This window comes from Balaenoptera acutorostrata, chromosome 12, assembly GCF_949987535.1.
Source record: "Balaenoptera acutorostrata chromosome 12, mBalAcu1.1, whole genome shotgun sequence".
Lineage (NCBI taxonomy): Eukaryota > Metazoa > Chordata > Mammalia > Artiodactyla > Balaenopteridae > Balaenoptera > Balaenoptera acutorostrata.
Window position 1 is genome coordinate 58,108,477 of NC_080075.1, and position 23,747 is coordinate 58,132,223.

Consider the following 23,747-nt stretch of genomic DNA (forward strand, 5'->3'; position numbering starts at 1 on the left):
GCTAGGTGAGTCATTAATCGAGCACCTAATCATGGGTTTAATTCATCTTCTAGGACTTGCAACATTGCTGCTCGTAAGATCAAAAGCATGGAGATTCCAGTGATAGTAAGAAAAGTTTCCAAAGAAATTAAATTCTCAACTCTGGGAGAGCACCAAAGGGTTAAGTTAAATAGCAATTGGTAATTGAGTATAGAAAAATACCTTTATATAGTGTATTCCTTCAGATGTATCTTTTAATATTTTCATGTTGCCATCGCTCACAGAACTAATTCATGATTTTTAATAATCACATATATACATATATATTTTTAAAGTACCATATTATATCTACATATGTTGTATCTGTTCTTCTCCAGCAAAGCCTAGGTTCCAAGGATCAATAAACCTTAGTCTCCAAGACTAAAAGGCTGCCAGTGAAGACTAGAATTGCAAGTTAAGAATATCAGGGAAACAGTATTTGGTGAAGGGGCTTAGTACATCCAGTCTATTTCAGAGAGGGTGAACACCACAAAGACCTAAAACTTTAATTATAAACATGGAATTCCAGATCAACTATAGGAACACCTATTTTTTTCATCATATAGGTAGAGGAAATGTGTGATATAAGAAATAGATTTTGGTCTTCATCCATGGTTCCTGGCACACAGCTTCTAAAACCCTTGGAATGTCCTAAGAGTGATAAAAGTGTCTTTTGTTTTCATAACAAGCCCTTTTAAACACATCTGAGTATGTATTAATGAGGTGATTTCTGGAAAGCCCCTAGATGGCCTCAGGATGGGGCCTGGTTGCCAGGGGAACCAACCAAATCATGAGAGGGTTGGAAATTTCAGCCTCACCCTCCACCCCCTACCTCTGACTTCAGGTGAGGAAGAAAGGGGCTGGAGGTTGAATTAATCACCAATGGCCAATTATTTCATCAATCATGCATGCCTACATAGTGAAACCTCCATAAAAACTCAAAAGGATGGGGTTCAGGATGCTCCAAGTTGGTGAACACGTGGAGGTGCTGGGAAGGCGGTATACTTAGTGAGAGCCTGGAAGCTCTGTGTCCCTTCTCCCGTATCTTGCCCTATGCATCTCTTCCATCTGGCTGTTCCTGAGTTACATCCTTTGTAATAAACCAGTAATCTAGGAAGTGAACTGTCTGACTGAGTTCTGTGAGCCTCTCTGGCAAATTATTGAACCCAAGGAAGGGATCTTGGGAACCTTGGATCTACAGTCTGTTGGACAGAAGCAGGGATGCCACCCTGTACTTGTGACTCTGTCTGAAGTGTGCGTTTGTCTGTGTGTTCAGTGCCTGCTCGGAGATGCAGGTGGGTAGTTTTGTGGGGGTGAGGGGTCTGGTGCTATCCAAGTAGATAAGTCAGAATTGAGTTATATTTATAGGACATCCAGTCGGTGTCTGTTGAGAATTGGAGAATTGCTTGGTGTGGGAAAAATTTCCACACATCTCATGTCAGAAATATTAAGAGGGAAAACAGGAGTTTTTTCCCTTTACAAAATGACAGCAATAGGTACTAACATGCAGTAGACAAAGTGCTTTCACATGTCCTATAATCAACAACCCCCCATTAAACCAGTAAGACACTATTACAGTCACCATTTTACTGATGTAAAAAAAAAATTGGAGATATAAACACAGCTATTAAATTGTAGGGCATTAAAGTTGACTTCAAAGTCCAGGTTCTTTCTACCACGCCAGCATTTTTCCAATGCATTCTACGAAACCCCACGGCTTTATGGAAATGTTGCAGAGGATGCAAGAAATGAAAGAAGAGTCATGGGTGAGACCAAGTCTGCAGAACTCTGGACCCATCACCCAGTACAGGTTTTTTACCTATTTTATCTCTTGAGATTCTATAGGAAAAAAAAATTGTTTAAAAAGGGTTCTGCTGCTAAATAAAAGTTTAAAAAGCACTATATTAGGCCATGGGTCTAATAAGCACAGGCTATCCATACACCCTGCTGACTTACCTCCTCTTCAGCTCAATGTGCACTTGAGTGGCTATCATGCGAATAGCATATTAAGTGACTCTCTATCATTAACTCTACCACCCATCCTTTGACTTTAAAGTTAAAAAGAAAGAAAATAGCCCTAAGCATTAGAAAATGCAAAGAGTTTATTCCCATTATAAAATTCTGCTCAAAATATTCAGGTTGTAAGAATTTCAATCACCATTGAGCACAATGCTACAAAATGAAAATAGAAAATAGCAAGACTGATTTTTTTAAAGTAAACATACCTGAAATTAAACGTTCAAATTACCCACTTTGGGTTATTTACTACTGTCTAGCTGTGCTAATATGGACATGTGGCTATTTAAATTTAAATGAATTCAAATCAGGTAAAATGTAAAATTCAGTTCCTTAGTTGTGCAATTCATATTTCAAGCGCTCAATAGTAAAATTCTAGCAAATAAATCCAACTAGGCTGTCTTAGTCAAAGTGCACATACCTTGTAATTTTGACTGTATTGTTCTTATCTCTTCGGTTTGGTTTTGGTTGATCAAACGAAGATTCTGATTCTCCAATTCCAGCTAAAAGAACATAATGGTTTTCTTTTATATAGGGATAACATTTCTAAAACGTACTAGTAAATTATAACATTTAGAAAATGTTAATATCTAATTAAACACAAGCAAAATACAAAAGAAATAAGTAAATATCAGATGAATTTATCAGCACAGATTATCAGCCTAGATAATTATGGCTTTAATATTTGTTTCCAGAGCTAAAAGTTTTCAATGTTTTTCACCCCTATGCCCTTTCCACTGTAAAGTTATTTTAAACCAAATTATTTTGGCATTTAATCTGCCATATAAACTAAATAATGTGTACTTCTCAGATACTGAATATATTAATTTTATGAGATATGCACATATATTCTCTAATTATTTAAAGTTAACTAATTAGAACTAGTCAACTAATTAGAATGAGGCTACTTAACACTGATTACCATGGGTCTATCAATATTTTTAATTTTAAAATTACATTAGTCATTAAAGTGAAAGCTACCTATCTCACGTTTGCCAAAAGCCAGCAGCACCACCAACTGATCAGAATTTTGTTTCATTCAGATATTCTGATGACTTATCTATTCAAAAGAAGTAAAAGGTAAAGAAAAGATAAATACGGCAATAAATACCTCATTCAACTTAACTGTTACCCATTCTTTGATCTTAGCTGCTTTCTCTTCTATTATTTTAGCTTCTTGAATCCTTATTTGTTTCTGAAATAACATTAGCAGTTTGTTTAGTTCAAACAGAAGCTCACTGGTCTGGAAATGTTACAGTCATAGATATAAAAGGCAAGTCCACTTAAAACCTGTTTCCAAGTTAAGACGTCTGCCTTTAAATTACCAAACATAGGAAAAAATAAGAATGGCTGTCCAGCAGAACAATAATAAAAGCGTACATAAATATTTCTAGCTTTAACATCTGCTATTCCCTTTCTCTGAAAGATCATATACCAAAATCAATCCACTGAATTTATCAACAAAATAAACCATTTCTGGAAATAGTCTAGGTTTAGAACAGTGGAATAGAGGTCAACCAGGTTGGGGAGAGGAGAATCAGAATCTCCTCTGGAGAATGGCTTATTTTCCCCTCAAGTGCTAGTTTTAGAAGGTCCAGAAAAAATAGAGATTGAGAAACTCTAGCTCACATCCATCAACCTTTAAATCTGGTTATGGTCACAAAACTACTGAGAGTGTGACTATTATATAAATCCTAGTGGGTGGAGGCTGAAAGCCACTGACCTAAAGGAACACTGACGCCAGAGAAATGAAAAAAATGATTAAACATTTAACAGTTCTATAGTGGTCATATTTAAATGACACTAAATGACCTTTTAAGTAAATAACCCTAATGCAATTTTTTTCCTAAAAATTTTTAAAAAATAAACTAAATACTATATTTGATCTAAAATGAAGTGGTTTAAAAACAGTATACACATTTCTAAGCAGAAGGATTAGAGTCAAATCAAACACATGTTTAAAATGTAACCTTCCATAAACATTTCCAACACCCTAACAATCTAAAGCAAAAATTTATTGGAAACATTTTACAGACATAAATACCTGCTGATAACCAAGTGTTTCCAACTTAAGGAGTATTGTCACATCCAAAAAGTGGTGGATACTGCCTTGGAATCACCCCGGATTTAAAGTGAATGTATTTAACTTGCACCTTTCACCAGTAATGTGATGTAATCCTAGGGGGTCACCAAGTAAGATTTCTGATCAAAATTTAGAAATTGTGACTCTCTTTTTAATCTTTGCGATTATGCATAAATGAATGCACATATTTAGGACTCTTTGATGATCAAATTCTTCCTAACCTGCTCCTCAAGTTGCAGTTCCAAGTTTTGAATGATGTCATCTTTTTCCTGTATTAGGGTTTCCAGATCTTGACACTTTTTATACAACCTTGTCTCTGATTCACTGGTTTGAATATTAGCTGCTTTTAATTTTTCTTCCATAACTTGTACCTAAATTCAGAGGATAAAATATTAAAACTATGCATGTACTTAATTTATCATAGTATTAAATTCAGAATTTTACTTTAACATTAAATTCCTAAAAGGTATCATCATAAAAGGAAAACACTGAACAGCAAGTTTTAATGTATTTAACATTATAAAGTCTGAAGACTATTTTGCTAAGTGATGTTACCCCTGAGGTGCATGAGGGTACATGAAAGATTCTCAGAACACTGCTATCATGTAAAGAAACGTACATGTTAACTAGATCAATGATAATATGCAAAGTATTTCATGTGAGCATAGAATTAGAAAGCTTCCAGCTCTCATTTTTTCATATTTAAAAAAAAAGTAAGAATATCAAGTAAAGACGTTGAGTGGTAAGATAAGGCTCAGACTGGATGACCTAGTATAATAACACATCTTGGGAAAAAAAACTGAACTTAGATGAAAAAGGTACACATATACAACAGAAAGCAAAAGTAAAACAAAAGAACCTTAAAGGGACTTCCCTGGTGGTGCAGTGGTTAACAATCTGCCTTCCAATGCAGGGGATGCTGGTTCAATCCCTGGTCGGGGAACTAAGATCCCACATGCCGTGGGGCAACTGAGTCTGCGTGCTGCAACTACTGAGCCCGCACGCTCTGGAGCCCATGTGCCACAAATAGAGAGGCCACGCACTGCAACTACTGAGCCCATGTGCTCTGGAGCCCACACGCCACAACTAGAGAGAAGCCCGCGCTCCACAATGAAGAACCCACGCGCCGCAGGGAAGATCCCACGTGCCACAACTAAGACCTGCAGCCAAATAAATAAATAAATATTAAAAACAAACCAAAAAAGAACCTAAAAACCCCAATGATGAAATCATAGAGAGTAAAAAAGTATGACAGTCAAGCTATAGGTAGGAGAGTACATTCCGTGAGGGTTTATTGATTCAATACTTTAACAAATATTCAATGAACACCTGCCAAGTGCCAGGTCTATACAAGGTCCTGGGAAGACATCAGTGAATAAAGCAGACCCCCAAATCTCTACCTGCATAGAAATTACATTCTAGTGGGTAAGAGAGATCACAAAGATAATAATGACTAAAAATCATACAGTTTGTTACAGATGGCAACAAGGGTAATGGGAAAAATAAAGCAAGATAAAATAGATTGCTGTACGGCTAGGGGTTGTGGTGCCTCAATTTTAATATCTAAGATATACTGGCTCTGCTTGGATCTTCTGCGAAACACATTTGGGCATATGAAATCTTTGAAGAGATATGTGTGATGTTAATGTTAGTAAGAAAGAAAATAAAGTACTGGGCACTGTATACAATATTAAAACTTTTATGCTATATACTCCAAATAGGTAAGAATGTAATTTTAGTAATCTTTTAGATTATAGGGGGCAAAGAAGAAAAATATGTAAAGGCATTTGAGAAATTAAAGATGATAGTTAAGATGAAAAATCTTATAAAACATCTCTGAAAAATCACAATGAACTTACTTAAAGCTCAAAAATACTTGATTAATGAGGGTTCCTAGAAGGAGGGTGTTAAGGTTAGTTTGGTTTTGTTTTTTTAACCATGAATACAAAGTTCATCTCTGGGTTCACTGTATAAATGTAAATTCAACTCAAATGCCAAAAGTGTCCTATTTAAATACCACCCACATGGCTGGAAGCTATGAAAATAAAAGTAGATCCAAAAAATAGGAGAAAAAATATATTCTACTATCCAAATGATAATTTTAAGTCATTTTAAGATTTAGATTTTTTAACATAATATGGCAGGCTTTCTGCAGGAACTTCAGACCAAGAGGTCAAGGACAAAGGCCTATATCAGAGATGCTGTCATGAAAAAAGCCAGAGCAGGACAGAGAGCTGGACAGTAAATACCAAAGGTCAGTCTTAAAATGGTACAGCCAGTTCCACGCAGGGTATTCTGTAGCTGTGGAAGCAGGGAAAGAAGAGCAGAGACCAAGTGGAAAATGGTAGTCCTCCACCAAGGAGGGAGTAATAGATCATAATACTCCAGAAAGACAAAATTAATAAAAATAAATATTACCGGACCTACACCTACAGTCTCCTTTTATTAAATTGGAGCAAGCCACCCTATGGACATTGGGCTACCACATAAAATTGTCCTATTATTGCTTAGAAAAGGCCTATGGTCCTGGAAAACTATTCTTCCAGGACCTTCTTCTTCCCTGAAAAACACATTCAACTTGAAAGGTGTTCTCATTTTACGAATGAATGCTAGAGTCAGAGCTCCTTGGCTGCACCTTTGCCTTGTGCAACTGTTTCATTCGACTATTACTTTTAGATAAACAACTTTCCTGGGCAAGAAAAATATTGACAAAAGTGGCAACATCTCTGCAGGAGAGAGATCACAAAGCAGTTACAGGCAACCTTCTTCCAGCTGGCCCTGTTAGGACCAAGTTCCACAGGATTCACCAGCCTTCCTTGGCAATTAGTATGAATAAGAAATCTGCAGAAAAGTTAAGAGGCCTACAGAAAAACTAATCAGCCTTTAAAAACATCTTACCACAAGTACACAGAAAATAGGTCAGATCTTTTACCATTTATTTAACTTGAATTATACAATTTTAACTACTTGGAGACTGGCCAGTAACACACACCTATGAATTAAAATTAGTTGTTGAATAAACTCCTGCAATTACCAATATGTGGATATCCTCCAGTGAGGAATGTTTTGTACTTTCAGGCTACCTTTCTCCTTTACTTCCAGGAGAGCCTCTGGTTGCATCTACCTACCTCCTCAGCACATTCCTCAGCTATTTCCCGAAAGTCTTGTTGATTCTGAGCTTTTGTGCAGTGAAGGGTTAATTCAGCAGACTTGGGGTGTTCAAACCCTGTACATTCCAAAGAAAGAACTGGCCTTTGACTGTCTCCTGGGAAATAACCTCTGAGCCCCTGGAATATTCTGCCTGATAAGACTGTCTTTATATAGCTGGTATACTGGGCCACACCAGATAGTTTATGCTAACAGTGTGACTTATACTGAATACCTTTTTTGTTTACTTATCTGGGTCATGGGCCACACTGTATCAAGTTTGACCTCTGGAGAGGTTGGAAGTTGAGTAGCTAATGTGGGTTATGCATGCATTTCGTGCTTACAAGACTGACCCCTCCCCACCCCACCCACCAGTAAAAATCCTGGACACCTAGGCTCGGATGAACAACCCTGGTTGGCAATACTTCATATGTGTTGTCCCACATCACTGATGGGAGAATCAAGTGCATTCCTGTGCAATTCCACTGAGAGAGGACAACTGGAAGCTCATACCTGGTGTCTCCTGGACTCTGCCCTATGTGCATTTTTCCTTTGCTGATGTTAATCTGTATGCTTTCACTGTAATAAACCATAACCATGAGTATAACAGCTTTTCAGGATTTTATGAGTCTTTCTGGTGAATCATCAAACCTGAGGGTAGTCTTGGGGACCCTGACACAACTCCCAATGCTATTTTCCATTTTCTTGTCTATCCTGGAGAAAGCAGAAACTGCAAATATTTTCCCCATTGTAACTATCCATATCAATATTTCCTTCTTCCCATTTCTAACTTCATCCCTCCCTCCCCCACTACAGGTAATCAAGATGTGACTATATTTTTGAGTGGGGAGGTGTAAGTCTCTATTCCTGTATAAGTATCACAATGACATGACAAAGATACTTAATCATTCCAAAATACAATGACGAAATTGTTAAGAGTATTTTGAATCCCAGACCATTTTCCAGTTAATTAAAATTTATTGCAAATTAATTAATCATTCTAATCATATTTTAAACACAGTTATTTCGGCATAATGCTCCAAAATTTATGCAGTGAGGCCAGGCCCATTCTCATTGAAGGTGGAAGGGAACATCACTGGATAAGGTAGGTTTCCACGTAATGAAGCAAATCATTACACGGTCTTGGATGTTAGGATGACTGAGTAGTTATCATTTATTAAGAACCAAAAATAACTTGGATACTAAGAACCAGCTTTATAAAAGGCAGATGAGCCCACATATTAGAATGGTCAGAAGGAAATTTAAATCCAACTCCTACCAAGCCTGAATCAAATACACGCAAGGGACTGAGTCCAGAAGGACAGAACTGAAAAGACAAACTTCTACAGGGAAAATTATCTACCCCTCTTTGGTTAGCATAAATTAGTGTATTAGATTGTATTATATACCTAACTAGTCAGATACTTGAGAAGGAATCCTGTTTATCAGTGTCTCCCAAATGTGCTATTTGCTGCTTTTCTGCCTCACAAGAGTTCTCATAAGTAGTACTGGGTTGATCTGCACATACTGCTTTCAAAATTTGTGAACAATAACGATAAAGATGTACTACAGCATTAAGTAAAAAGACTGCCAAGATTTCTCTGGAAGAATGTTTAATTCTTTTTTCTATCAGCAACTTATTTAGTGATTATGCAAGTGATGTCCACACATTAATAAACAAGGAGAAAAATGTACAAAGCTAAAGTGTAGAGTTGAGCTGTTTCAGCTGACTATTGCTTTTAGTGGTGAAACATTCTTTCTAGGTTAGTATAAATACAGTTTAAGTCTTAGGATATGGCTTGACAAAGGATAAATTATGAATTTAAGCAACATGAACAGCAGATAGGCCATAGTCCCATGGAAACTGTTAAAGACAGTGAAGGATTCAGTTACTCTAAGTTAATAATATTTACTTAGTCTTGCAAAGGCAAAAAAAAAAAAAAGTAATATAGTCAGTGCATTAGAATTCATCTGCTCTCTGTTTATATTTCCTGTTAACTTTTAGATTCATTATGAAATATTTAAGAAAAAATTCTTCTGAAGCATAACAAAAATAGGTACTGTATAAATTTTAAGTGTTATGACAAAAAGAAATATCTACAGATTATAAAGAAACTCTGAGAGATCTTCAATTCTCACTCTTTTTGGGGGGTTGTTGATTTAAGGCAGTATATCTAAAATAATCAATCACTGTATAATTTTGCTTAAAAATGTGGCACATAGAATTAAATAACTTTACATTTGATATCCTCAAAGGACAACTTCAAATAAGATATTCTTCCTGTTAACTTATTAAGATCAGTGGTTGGGCCCTGATGGCTACAAACTGCCATGGTTTGCTTCCCTTGAATTGAGAATGGGGATTCCTTTTTTCTTTCAAGATCCAGTGAACCAAAGGGGTAAAAAAAATGAAAATCACAAATAAAAAAATTCTTCATTTAGTTTAATTTTCAGAGCTAAATAAATTTGCTGCATATATGAATTTAGACTTTTAACTTAAGAAAAGGCAAAACAAAACCATCTTTAATTTCCTTCTTTTTTTTCCCTATAATACGAGCAGTTAAAGTAGAAAAAGGGAAGGGAAGGGAAAAGAAAGCTAGGAAAGAATAGACAGAGAGACGTATGGAGACACCCATGGGTACAGAGATAAAGAGAGATGTCACCAGGAAAGGCCAAAGTCAGAAAGGGAAAGACAGGGAAGGAGACATGAAAGTCAGAGAGGTCGACAAAATGACAAACGTATGCTGCAAGGCTGAAGGCTGAACAGGGATGCCCATATACGGCCCACCACAGAAAAAGACATTTGGTATAGAGTGACAGAGAGTGATATAAACACAAGAGTCTTTATTTTAGAATGTAAGTGACCTTTAACGACTTTACTGTTAATTATTGGCTTTTTTTTTTTAAGATTTATTTATTTATTGATTGATTGATTGTTATGTTGGGTCTTCATTTCTGTGCTAGGGCTTTCTCTAGTTGCGGCAAGCGGGGGCCACTCTTCATCGCGGTGCGCGGGCCTCTCACTATCGTGGCCTCTCTTGTTGCAGAGCACAGGCTCCAGACGCGCAGGCTCAGTAGTTGTGGCTCACGGGCCTAATTGCTCCGCGGCATGTGGGATCCTCCCAGACCAGGGCTCGAACCCGTGTCCCCCGCGCTAGCAGGCAGACTCTCAACCACTGCGCCACCAGGGAAGCCCAATTATTGACTTTTTATAGATATATGTAGAGTAATTACTATTTGGTCCCATCAACTAAAGAATATAAAATACAAAAAAACAAGCAAATCATACATCTTTACCATTACTACTAGTACTTGTATCAAAATCTACATTTGAGGTTTTAAAAAATTATTGGTAATTTTTCAGTGGGGTGATGGTACTGTAGCTATGATTTTTAAGTCTTCATTTTTAGATGAGTTGCTGAAATACTCTTGGGTGGAATGATATAATATCTGGGACTTGTTTCAAAGTAACCTAGTGTGGGGGTAGGGAAGAAGTGGGTGGAGGTATATACTAGCTGTGCATCAACTAACTGCTGAAGGTGATGACGGGGCTTCATTATACTATGTTCTCTACTCTTGTAGTGGTTGAAATTTTGCATAACAAAGTTTTAAGATTTTATCTTCAAGTATAATTAATTTAAGAAAATTAAGGATTAGGTTAAATTGGGTTAATTTAGTCAAGCCACTAAAACAATCTACTGTGTAAAATTAAATCTTTTAGGTGAAAACAAGATTCGGTAGTACTCAAACTGAAGGAAGAAACATGACAAACTTAGAGCAAGTATAAGAAATTGAATATACACTTCTTGGAAGAAATAATTTTGTATGTAAGACTTCTGAAATTCTTGACTTGACTGAATCTGACAGAGATCTTTTCATAAAATGTGAAATTATCAATTTAGTCTCCTTAGACAAACTTTAAGGCTGGTGGGCTCATCCAAACAGCTCATTTTACTGTTGGCAAGGCCCAGAAAGGGTTAAGTAATTTATCAAAACATTATTTTTTTAAAGTAAAAGTAGTACCAAAATCAAAAACTAGAAAGTATGAAGATACAGAAGAAAAAAACCAATCATCCATAATTCCACAAACACAAATTTCAGGATGTTTCCTAACAGCTTTTTTTTTAAACTCTTAGGTTTGACTTTTTCTTCCCATATCTATTAACATGTTAAATATAAAAATCTGTATATATTTTTCCTAATATAACTCTAAGCATTTTTCTATATTTGCATAAATTCTTTGTAATAGTTATTTTTAATGGTTGTTTAATATTTCATGGAATAGATACAGTTCTCTAATTCATTCTCCTATAAAATGGCATTCATATTATTTCCAACTCTTTATTACTACAAATAAAGCTGCCATGAACATATTTATACATAAAATGTCATTATGGTTAGGCATAACCATAACCATAAAAGTCATATTTGATTTTTTTCATAAGTAAGATAAAACTTCCGAATAGAAGCATTTTTGTCCTTTTGAAAATTTATTAAGGGGCAAAACAAAGTTAGATTCTCCATTTTCTCTATGGAACCAGCTCATGAACAGTAAAAATGATAAAATGAGGAGGACAGCTGAAGACTATTTTCAGGATTGTTTTGGGCAAAACAATGTTTATATTGGTAGAGGCAGAAAACAATTTTTTAACTAGAACTATACCCTACCTGTTGAAAAGCTTTTTCTGCTTGACGTTCAGCATCAATAACTTGTCTCTCAAGCTGCTGCATCTGAAAAGTGAGAAAAGATATAAAAAATAGAAAAATTCATATTTCCCTTTTGGAATTCTTTAAGAACATTTAAAATACTTCAGTGAAGATGAATTGCATACAATTTAGCACATTAAAAGCTCTTTCAGGGCATATTTAAAAATGGATCAAACAAAATACAAAGGTTTGATACTTTTAATACAATGTAATATATACTACGTGAGTATTCATCAATAGAATTTTCTTCACTGGACTATATGTTAGAAATCACTGGTTAACACATATTAAGAACAAGAAATTAAATCTAAGAGAACAGTAAGACCTCAAATGTCATATTTCATTTGTTGATCAAAAATAGACATTTCTCCAAAGAAGATATACAGATTGCCAACAAACACATGAAAGAATGCTCAACATCACTAATCATTAGAGAAATGCAAATCAAAACTACAATGAGATATCATCTCACACCAGTCACAATGGCCATCATCAAAAAATCTACAAACAATAAATGCTGGAGAGGGTGTGGAAAAAAGGGAACCCTCTTGCACTGTTGGTGGGAATGTAAATTGATACAGCCACTATGGAGAACAGTACGGAGGTTCCTTAAAAAACTAAAAATACAACTACCATACGACCCAACAATCCCACTACTGGGCATATACCCTAAGAAAACCATAATTCAAGAAGAGTCATGTACCACAATGTTCATTGCAGCTCTATTTACAATAGCCAGGACATGGAAGCAACCTAAGTGTCCATCAACAGTTGAATGGATAAAGAAGATGTGGTACATATATACAATGGAATATTACTCAGCCATAAAAAGAAACAAAATTGAGTTATCTGTAGTGAGAGGGATAGACCTAGAGTCTGTCATACAGAGTGAAGTAAGTCAGAAAGAGAAAAACAAATACCATATGCTAACACATATATATGGAATCTAAAAAAAAAAAAATGGTCATGAAGAACCTAGGGGCAGGATGGGAATAAAGACGCAGACCTATTAGAGAATGGACTTGAGGACACGGGGAGGGGGAAGGGTAAGCTGGGACAAAGTGAGAGAGTGGCATGGACATATATACACTACCAAATGTAAAACCGATAGCTAGTGGGAAGCAGCAGCATAGCACAGGGAGATCAGCTCGGTGCTTTGTGACCACCTAGAGGGGTGGGATAGGGAGGGTGGGAGGAAGGGAGACGCAAGAGGGAAGAGATATGGGGATATATATATATGTATAGCTGATTCACTTTGTTATAAAGCAGAAACTAACACACCATTGTAAAGCAATTATACTCTAATAAAGATGTTAAAAAAAAATTTTCCAATGAGCAGTGGAGGGATAAATTAGGAATTTGGGAGTAACATATACACATTACTATATATAAAATAAACAACAAGGACCTACTATATAGCACAGGGAACTATACTCGATATTTTGTAATAACCTATATGGGAAAAGAATCTGAAAAAGAATATATATATATATATATATATATATATATATATATATATATATATATATATATATGGAATCACTTTGCTGTACACCTGAAACTAACACAACATTGTAAATCAACTATACTTCAATAAAAAATAAATAATAAAAATTCTTAAAAAGAAGAAAAAAAAAACAAAAGATACATTGACACAGGCTTAATATAGAAAAAAAAAGTCCCAGTGATATCAGAAAGTGGTGTATTCTCATAAGCTCCATAGGTGGTATGTTTAAGTCACAACTGAGGAGTTTTAATTCTTACAGATCCTGATGGAAAGAGTATAGAAGATACTCCGATTAAACACACACGTCCACAAAAGCATACAGCACAGAGAATGGAAAAATATCTGGGTATTTTTTAAAAGTTCTGTGGAGAAGAGAAAGTTTGGAGATTTTAGAGGGTGGGAATAAAAATAAGTTTGGAGAGTTAAGGTAAAATAGTAAAATGAATATTATAAGTAAAATAAACAAATGTCTTAAAAAGGACCCAATGCAAGTTAACATCATACACAACCAGGATGTAAAACTAAATTTTGAATTATTTTTTACTGAGTATTGAAGTCTGGTCAACACTTAGAGCCGTCTGTGGCTCAATCTGTGTTCATTATCAATTTTATTGTTGGCTGATATTCCCAGACGCCCTTAACTTCCAAAGCATCTCAAACTCACAGCACCCTGGGTACCACCCCCATAGCCGACATGCCAGACCCGCCTCCTTCTTGAAAACCACAGAGAAGCAGCCTCCTGCAGCTACAACAGCCCAGCAGGGAGCTGCCCGCTCTGGACCGCCTGGGTGACAGGGACCCCAACTGAGGTGTGCGTTGTTCTCAATGTCTGAAAGATGGTTTCTGTTATGAGTGTACTGTATCATTTTTTAAGGGTACACTGGTTGGGAGAATTTGCTGTGTTTTGATAACTATGGGCAAATTACCATTCGACACAGGTAAAACTCAAGACCATGAGCACCATCACCTTTGCCCACCTAACACAAAAGATTTCTTAAACATTTCAGAAGTGGAACGCATGGAGCTGAGTAAAAGTATCTGTATTTACTCTACCATCCTTGTAGAACCCAATGATGAGTATTATTGGGCTGTACTGAAAGAGACTTAGACCAAACACTGTGACAAAACAGAGCACTAGAGTACTGAAAATGATGGTTTGTTTAAGACAAAAAATGACATGTGGACACAGATGAGGAAGAGGTACAAATATGTCTTTGGGAAGCACGGCAACAACTACAACTGGTTCTTTCTTGCACATCCCACTACATTTACTGTCATTGAAAACAAAGTATCTTCTGTTTACTAGGGATGCATCACAACCTTTTTATCTGGGCCACACTATAACATCTGGTGACCCTGAATACGTGACTATGGGAGAAGGAATTGTTTTAAGTATAGAGCTATGAAAAGACTTAACAGACTTCTGAATAAGTCTGAAAAGTATGCAGATCAAAGTGTGATTTGGAAGTTATCTGAAGATATGCAACTGGCAGTCTGCCTGAAATATGCAGGAGTTCTTGCAGAAAATGCAGAGGATTCCAAAGGAAGAACTCTATTTATAAATACAAAACTACTGCATGTCTTATTCAAGAGACAATGTCTAGTAACCCTCAGCAAGTAGTAGAAGCCTGCTGTTCAGATATGGCTATTACTTTTAATGGACTGACTCCCGAAAAGATGATAGTAATGATGGATGGTGTGTACCAGCTCAGGGCATTTGGACATTATTTCAATGACACACTGATTTTCTTGCCTTCAAATGGTTCAGAAAATGACAGAGGGTTGGGAAATAATAGGACTGTGTTGTCCAAGAGTGCTTGAAATGTGGCTAGTCCAAATTGACATGTAGCATAAGTATAAAATACACACTCCATTCAATAATATTATTTGAAAACCTAGTACAAAAAGTATAAAAATCTCAGTAATTGTTCATACTGACTCAACAATGAAATGATAATATTTTGGATATGTTGCATTAAATAAAATATAACATTAAAATTAATGTCACCTGTTTCTTTTACAGTTTATTAATGTTGTTAGAAATTTTTAGCATTCTTTTATTTATTTATTTATTTTGGCTGTGCCGTGCGGCTTGTGGGATCTTAGTTCCTTGACCAGGGATTGAACCCGGGCCCAGCAGTGAAAGTGCCAAGTCCTAAACACTGGACTGCCAGGGAATTCCCTATGGAGGATTTTTTTTTTTATCTTTCTTTTATTTAATGGAAGATTTCTTTTTAGCTTTCTTTTATCTATTTAAGAAATTTTAAAATTACATATGTGTCTTACTTTATATTTCTATTGGATAATAAAAATGTAAAACATTCCATTATCACCATATATGGCAATTTAACTTCCTGTCCACATGGCAGCATTTTTTAAAAGGAGGTTTACTGCAGGGATCTAGATTCTGAAAGAGGTTTCAAATATTTGGATACGTAAATAGATACTTCCCAAGTGCATTCACTGGACATCATGTCACCTTTAATTTTTGTGAAGATATTTCAAATGTTTAATAAGCAAGTATTGTTGTCTCAAAGCATTTTATTGAGTCATTGTTACAGACTGCAGCATTATGTCAAGCAGTTGGACAAGCATTGTGTCTCCTGTCTAGGATATTCCTTATCCAAAAAACTAACTGGCATGCACATGCCAACACCACATTCTTTCACTACTGACAATATGCTAACAATCATCACCTCTGCAATGCAACTACATTGTGTTTTCAGGGGAACTTTTGCACTTGTGCAGCCTTAGCCTCAATTTTGAATATTTTTGAGATTGTCAGGAAAAACAGGAAAATTCACAGATTGCTGCTCTGTAAAATTTTGCTAGTAAAAAAAAAAAAGACTGGGGCTTCCCTGGTGGCGCAGTGGTTGAGAATCTGCCTGCTAATGCAGGGGACACGGGTTCGAGCCCTGGTCTGGGAAGATCCCACATGCCACGGAGCAGCTGGGCCCGTGAGCCACAATTGCTGAGCCTGCGCGTCTGGAGCCTGTGCCCCGCAACGGGAGGGGCCGCGATGGAGAAAGGCCCGCGCACCGCGATGAAGAGCGGTCCCCGCACCGCGATGAAGAGTGGCCCCTGCTTGCCGCAACTGGAGAAAGCCCTCGCACGAACCGAAGACCCAATACAGACAAAAATAAATTAATTAATAAAAAAAAAAAAAAAAAAAAAGACTGACATACCTATTAGAATGGCCAAAATCCAGAACATTGACAACACGAAGTGCTAGCAATAATGTGGAGCAACAGGAACTCTCATTCATTGCTCATGGGAATGCAAAATGGTATAGCCACTTTGGAAGACATTTTTATGGTTTCTTATAAAATTAAACATACTCTTACCATACTATCCAGCAAGTGTGCTCCTTGGTATTTACCCAAAGGAGTTGAAAACTTATGTTCACATAAAAACTTGCATACAGGGACATCCCTGGTGGTGCAGTGGTTAAGAATCCGCCTGCCAATGCAGGGGACACGGGTTCGACCCCTGGTCCAGTAATATCCCACATGCCACAGAGCAACTAAGCCCATGTGCCACAATTACTGAAGCCCATGTGCCTAGAGCCCGTGCTCCACAGCAAGAGAAGCCACCGCAATGAGAAGCCCACGCACCACAACAAAGAGTAGTCCCCACTTGCCTCAACTAGAGAAAGCCCGTGTGCAGCAACGGAGACCCAACGCAGCCAAAAATAAATAATTAATTAATTTAAAAAAAATCTTAAAAAAAAACTTGCACACAGATATTTATAGCAGTTTTATTCATAATTGCCAAAACTTGGAAGCCACCAAGATGGCCTTCAGTAGATGACTGGATAAACTGTGGTATATCCAGACAATGAAATATTATTTAGGGCTAAAAGGAAATAAGCTATTAAGCTATGAAAAGGCATGGAGGAAACTTAAATACATATTATTAAGTGAAAGAAACCAATCTGAAAAGGCTACATAAAGTATGATTCCAACTATATAACATTCTGTAAAACTATGGAGACAATAAAGAGATCAGTGGTTGCCAGGGATTGGGGTGGGGGAGGGATGAATAAAAAAGAGCACAGAAGGTTTTTAGGGCTGTGGAAATGCTCTGTATGATACCATAATGATGGATACATGTCATTAGACATTGTCCAAGCCCATGGAATGTACAACACCAAGAGTGAAACTATGAACTTGGAGTGACAATGATGTGTCTATGTAGGGTCAACAATTTGTAACATGTACCATTCTGGTGGGGGATGTTAATAATGGGGAAGGCTATACATGTGTGGGGGCAGGGACTATACAAGAAATTTGTATCCTCCACCCAATTTTTCTGTGAACCCTAAGCTGCTCTAAAAAGACAAAGTTTTAATAATAATAATTTTTAGAAAGATTTAATAGTTTCTCAAGAGGACCACTCTGATCTGAATGTTTGTGTCCCCCCAAAATTCACATGTTGGAATCCTAGTGCCCAAAGTAATGGTGATTAAATCCTGAGGGTGGACCGCTCATGAATGGGATTAGGGCTTTTATAATAGAGATCGCACAGAGCTCCTAGCCCCTTCTGCCAGGTGAAAATACAGGAAGTCTACAACTCAGAAGAGGGCCCTAACCTGATCTTGCTGGAATCCTGGTATCAGACTTCCAGCCTCCAGAACTGGGTGAAATAGGTTTCTATTGTTTGCAAACTACAGAGTCTGTTGTATTTTGTTATAGCAACCCGAACAGACTAAGACAGAAAATTGGTACTGAGAGTGCAGTGCCTCTGTAACAAATATCTAAAAATGCGGAAGCAACTTTGGAACTGGGTAACAGAAAGAGACTGGGAGAATTCTAAGGTGCATAGTAGAAAAAACCTACATTGCCATGAACGAACCATTAAAAGCAATTCTGGTGAGAGCTCAGAAGGAGAACAGGAAAGCTATAGAGAAAGCCTCAATCTTCTTGGAGAGTATACCTAAGGATTGTGAACAGAATGTTGGTAGAAATGACGGATGGTAAAGGCTGTTCTGTTAAGGTCTCAGACGGACATGAGGAACATGTTATTGGAAACTGCAGGAAAAGCGATCCTTGTTATAAAGTGGTAAAGAGCTTTGCTGAACTGTGTTCATGTCCTAGTGTTTTGTGGAAAGGAGAACTTGTGAGTGATGAAATTGGATATACAGCTGAGGAAATTTCTAAGCCAAGTGTTTAAGGAGTGGTCTGGTTCTTTTTGAATGCTTACAGTAAAATATGAAAAGAGAGAATGACTTAGAGATGGAATTGTTAACCAAATAGGATGCAGAAACGGAAAATTTTCGGCCTATCCATATTGAAAGAAATGAGAAAGCTTGTTCCAGAGAGAACAGGGTGTGGCCAAGCCACCTTGTGATTAAGAGATTAGTATGGGTTTGAACCACAGACTGAATCAGCTGCCCCAGCAGGAGAACAGTCCATTTGAACTGAAGAAGAAGGAATGAGGAAGGCTGTTGGACTTAGATTTTACAGGACAGGACTATATGGCTGTGAATACAGGCTATTGTTAAAGACAAGGAAAGGAGGACCATAAACGTAATTCAGAGATCATCAGGGCTCCACAGCTAACATCGTTCTCAATGGTGAAAGGCTGAAAGCATTCCCTCTAACATCAGGAACAAGGCAAGGATGTCCATTGTCACCACTTTTATTCAACATAGCTTTGGAAGTCCTAGCCGTGATAATCAGAAAAGAAAAAGAAATAAAAGGAATCCAAATTGGAAAAGAAGAAGTAAAACTTTCACTGTTTGCAGATGACATGATACTATACATAGAAAATCCTAAAGATGCTACCAGAAAACTACTAGAGCTCATCAATGAATTTGGTAAAGTTGCAGGATATAAAATTAATACACAGAAATCTCTTGCATTTGTAAACACTAACAATGAATGATCTGAAAGAGTAATCAAGGAAAATCACATCATAAAGAATATAATACCTAGGAATAAACCTACTTAAGGAGACAAAAGACCTCTACTCTGAAAACTATAAGATGCTGATGAAAGAAACCAGAGATGACACAAACAGATGGAAGGATATACCATGTTCTTGGATTGGAAGAATCAATATTGTCAAAATAACCATACTACCCAAAGCAATCTACAGATTCAATGCAATCCTTATCAAATTACCAATGGCATTTTTCACAAAACTAGAAAAAAAAATTCTAAAATTTATATAGAAACACAAAAAACCCTGAATAGTCAAAGCAATCCTGAGAAAGAAAAACAGAGCTGAAAGAATCACACTCCCTGACTTCAGACTATACTACAAGGCTACAGTAATCAAAACAGTATGGTACTGGCACAAAAACAGACACATAGATCAATGTGACAGGACAGAAAGCCCAGAAATAAACTCACGCACCTATGGTCAATTAATCTCTGACAAAGGAAGCAAGAGTGTACAATGGAGAAAAAGACAGTCTCTTCAATAAGTGGTGTTGGGAAAATTGGACAGCTACATGTAAAAAATGAAATTAGAACACTCTCTAACACCATACACAAAAGTAAACTCAATGCGCCACAACTACTGACCCTGCACTCTAGAGCCCGTGAGCCTGTGCTCTAGAGCCTGCGAGCCACAACTACTGAGCCTGCGTGCCACAACTACTGAAGCCCACACACCTAGAGCCTGTGCTCTGCAACAAGAGAAGCCACCGCAATGAGAAGCCCACGCACTGCAACAAAGAGTAGCCCCCACTCGCCGCAACTGGACAAAGCCCGAGTGCAGCAATGAAGACCCAACGCAGCCAAAAATAAATAAATAAATAAATAATTTAAAAAGAAAAAGTAAACTCGAAATGGATCAAAGACCTAAATGTAAGGCCAGACACTATAAAACTCTTAGAGGAAAACAGAGGCAGAACATTCTTTGACATTAATCGCAGCAATATCTTTTTTGATCCACCTCCTACAGTAACGAAAATAAAAACAGAAATAGGGGCTTAACTGGTGGCTCAGTGGTTAAGAACCCACCTGCCAATGCAGGGAACACAGTTTCGAGCCCTGGTCCAGGAAGATCCCACATGCCACGGAGCAACTAAGCCTGTGTGCCACAACTACTGAGCCTGTGCTCTAGAGCCCGTGAGCCACAACTACTGAGCCCACGCGCCACAACTACTGAAGCCTGCACGCCTAGAGCCTGTGCTCCGCAACAAGAGAAGCCACTGCAGTGAGAAGCCCACACACCGCAATGAAGAGTAGCCCCCACTAGCCGCAACTAGAGAAAGCCTGCACGCAGCAACGAAGACCCAACACAGTCAAAAATAAATAAAATAAATTTAAAAAGTAAAATAAAAAATAAAATAAACAAATCGGACCTAAGTAAAGTTAAAAGCTTCTGCACAGCAAAGGAAACCATAAACAAAATGAAAAGACAACCCACAGAATGGGAAAAACTATTTGCAAAGGAAGCAACTAACAAGGAATTAATCTCCAAAATATACAAACAGCTCATGCAGCTCTATGTCAAAAAAACGAACAACACAATCAATAAATGGGCAGAAGATCTAAATAGACATTTCTCCAAAGAAGACATACAGATGGCCAAGAAGCACATGAAAACATGCTCAACATCACTCATCATCAGAGAAATGCGAATCAAAACTACAATAAGGTATCACCTCACACAGGTCAGAATGGCCACCATCATAAAGTCTACAAACAATAAATGCTGGAGAGGGTGTGGAGAAAAGGGAACCCTCTTGCACTGTTGGTGGGAATGTAAATTGACATAACCACTATGGAGAACAGTATGGAGGTTCCTTATAAAACTAAAAATAGAACTACCATATGATCCAGCAATCCCACTATTGGGCATACATCTGGAGAAAACCATAATCCAAAAGGATACATGCACCCCAATGTTCACTGCAGCACTGTTTACAATAGTCAAGACATGGAAGCAACCTAAGTGTCCATCAACAGAGGAATGGATAAAGAAGATGTGGTACATATATACAATGAAATATTAATCAGCCATAAAAAGAATGAAATAATGCCATTTGCAGCAACATGGATGGACCTAGAGATTATCATACTAAGTGAAGTAAGTCAGAGACAGACAAATATCATATGATATCGCTTACATGTGGAATCTAAAAAAAGGTACAAATGAACTAATTTACAAAGTATAGTCACAGATGTAGAAAACAAACTTACGGTTACTGGGGAGGAAGGGGGAGAGGGATAAACTGGGAGATTGGGATTGACATGTACACACTACTATATATAAAATAGATAACTAATAAGGACCTATTGTTTAGCACAGGGAACTCTACTCAATACTCTGTAATGACTATATGGGAAAAGAATCTAAAGAAGAGTGGATATATGTATATGTATAACTGATTCACTTTGCTGTACAGCAGAAACTAACACAGCACTATAAATCAACTATACTCCAATAAAAATTTAAAAAAAAAAGAGAGAGAGATCATTAGGGCTGCCTCCTCAGTTTCAAAACGTGGTAGATGGGTGGGGTTACTGCCTGGGTTTCAACAGGCCAGATGACCGACCTCTGCCTAAATCAAAGTGGTACTGCCCAAAGCTATGGGGGCTCTATCCTGCCCAGCAGAGCCACAGGGGCATGGCTACCTCCACCTAGATTTAGAAAGATGAAGCAACCTGGAGCCATGGGCCCACAACCCAAGCAGAGGGTCACTTGAGGGCAAGGTCACTGAAGGGAGCCACTACCAGGGCAGTGCCAGTGAAGCCATCAGGCCACCCTTGGGGCCCCAGACTGGTAGAACCACCAGCATGCAATTGCAACTCGTGAGAGCTGCTGTGTGGCTACACCCAATAAAGCCATGGGAGGCGAGCACATCCCTGTGTGTCCAGAGGGTGAGACCACCCCCATACCATGCCTCAGGTGGGTCTGGAAGGTAAGACCTCTGCCCCACAGAACAGAACATCTAATTAAAGAAGATTTTTCTCAAGCTTTAAGATTTAATGTTGTTTGTCTTCTGGGGTTTTGGACTTACTTGGAACCTGTTACCCCTTCTTTCTCTCCTATTTCTCCCTTTTGGAATGAAATGTCCATTCTATACCTGTCCCATCATTGTATTTTGGAAGCACATAATTTGTTTGATTTCACAGAATCACAGCTGGGGGGAATTTTCTTAGAATGAATCATACCTTGAGTCTCACCCATATCTGATTAAGATGGTATTTAGAATTAGGAGTTTGAGATTAACAGATGCACACTACTATATATAAAACAGATAAAAAAACAAGGACCCACTGTATAGCACAGGGAACTATATTCAATATCTTGTAATAACCTATAGTGGAAAAGAATCTGAAAAAGAATATATATATATATGTGTGTGTGTATGTGTATGTATATATATATATATATATATATATCTGAATCACTTTGCTGTAACACCTGAAATTAACACAACATTGTAAATCAACTGTACTTCAATTTTTTTTAAATGTGGTATTTATATGAAATTTTATTCTTTAGACTTTTTTGTTTGTGTCCCCCCAGTTTCACATGCTGGACTTCTAACACCCAAAATAATGGTGTTAGAAGGTGGGACCGCTGCCTGGGGTGTTTGGTGGGGCTAATGACAGACTCTGGGAGGGCTCACGCCAAGGAGTACTTCCCAGAACTTCTGCTGCCAGTTTCCTTGTCCCCACGGTGAGCCACAGCCACCCCCCACCTGTGCAGGAGACCATCCATACTAGCAGTTTTAAAAATTATCTTGTTTAGAGAGCCTCCCATCAAGCCTCCTAGATAGCCTCAACCACCAGAGGGCAGACAGCAGAAGTAAGAAAAACTACAATCCTGCAGCCTGTGGAACAAAAACCACATTCACAGAAAGACAGACAAGATGAAAAGGCAGAGGGCTATATACCAGATGAAGGAACAAAATAAAACCCCAGAAAAACAACTAAATGAAGTGGAGATAGGCAACCTTCCAGAAAAAGAATTCAGAATAATGAGAGTGAAGATGATCCAGGACCTCGGAATAAGAATGGAGGCAAAGATCGAGAAGATGCAAGAAATGTTTAACAAAGACCTAGAAGAATTAAAGAACAAACAAACAGAGATAAACAATACAATAACTGAAATGAAAACTACACTAGAAGAAATCAATAGTAGAATAACTGAGGCAGAAGAACGGATAAGTGACCTGGAAGACAGAATGGTGGAATTCACTGCTGTGGAACAGACTAAAGAAAAAAGAATGAAAAGAAATGAAGACAGCCTAAGAGACCTCTGGGACAACATTAAACGCAACAACATTCACATTATAGGGGTCCC

The 23,747-nt window shown here is 37.5% G+C and overlaps 2 protein-coding genes across 4 annotated transcripts in view; one reads left to right on the forward strand and one right to left on the reverse strand.

Moving 5' to 3' along the window:
* PLEKHH2 (pleckstrin homology, MyTH4 and FERM domain containing H2) overlaps positions 1-23,747 on the reverse strand; it is a 123,044-nt gene that overhangs the window by 69,910 nt on the left and 29,387 nt on the right. For all 3 annotated transcript variants that reach the window (XM_057558079.1, XM_057558080.1, XM_007190100.3), the window contains exons 3-6: positions 11,933-11,995; positions 4,339-4,488; positions 3,146-3,229; positions 2,456-2,537 (exon numbers count right to left, since the gene is read on the reverse strand). In XM_057558079.1, the coding sequence (XP_057414062.1) occupies positions 2,456-2,537; positions 3,146-3,229; positions 4,339-4,488; positions 11,933-11,995 (379 nt within the window). The remainder of the gene's footprint in view (positions 1-2,455; positions 2,538-3,145; positions 3,230-4,338; positions 4,489-11,932; positions 11,996-23,747) is intronic.
* Positions 12,137-15,299, forward strand: C1GALT1C1L (C1GALT1 specific chaperone 1 like). The gene is given in 5 exon segments (XM_028168464.1): positions 12,137-12,158; positions 14,315-14,762; positions 14,764-14,876; positions 14,879-15,046; positions 15,049-15,299. Coding segments are annotated over 5 exon segments (1,002 nt in total).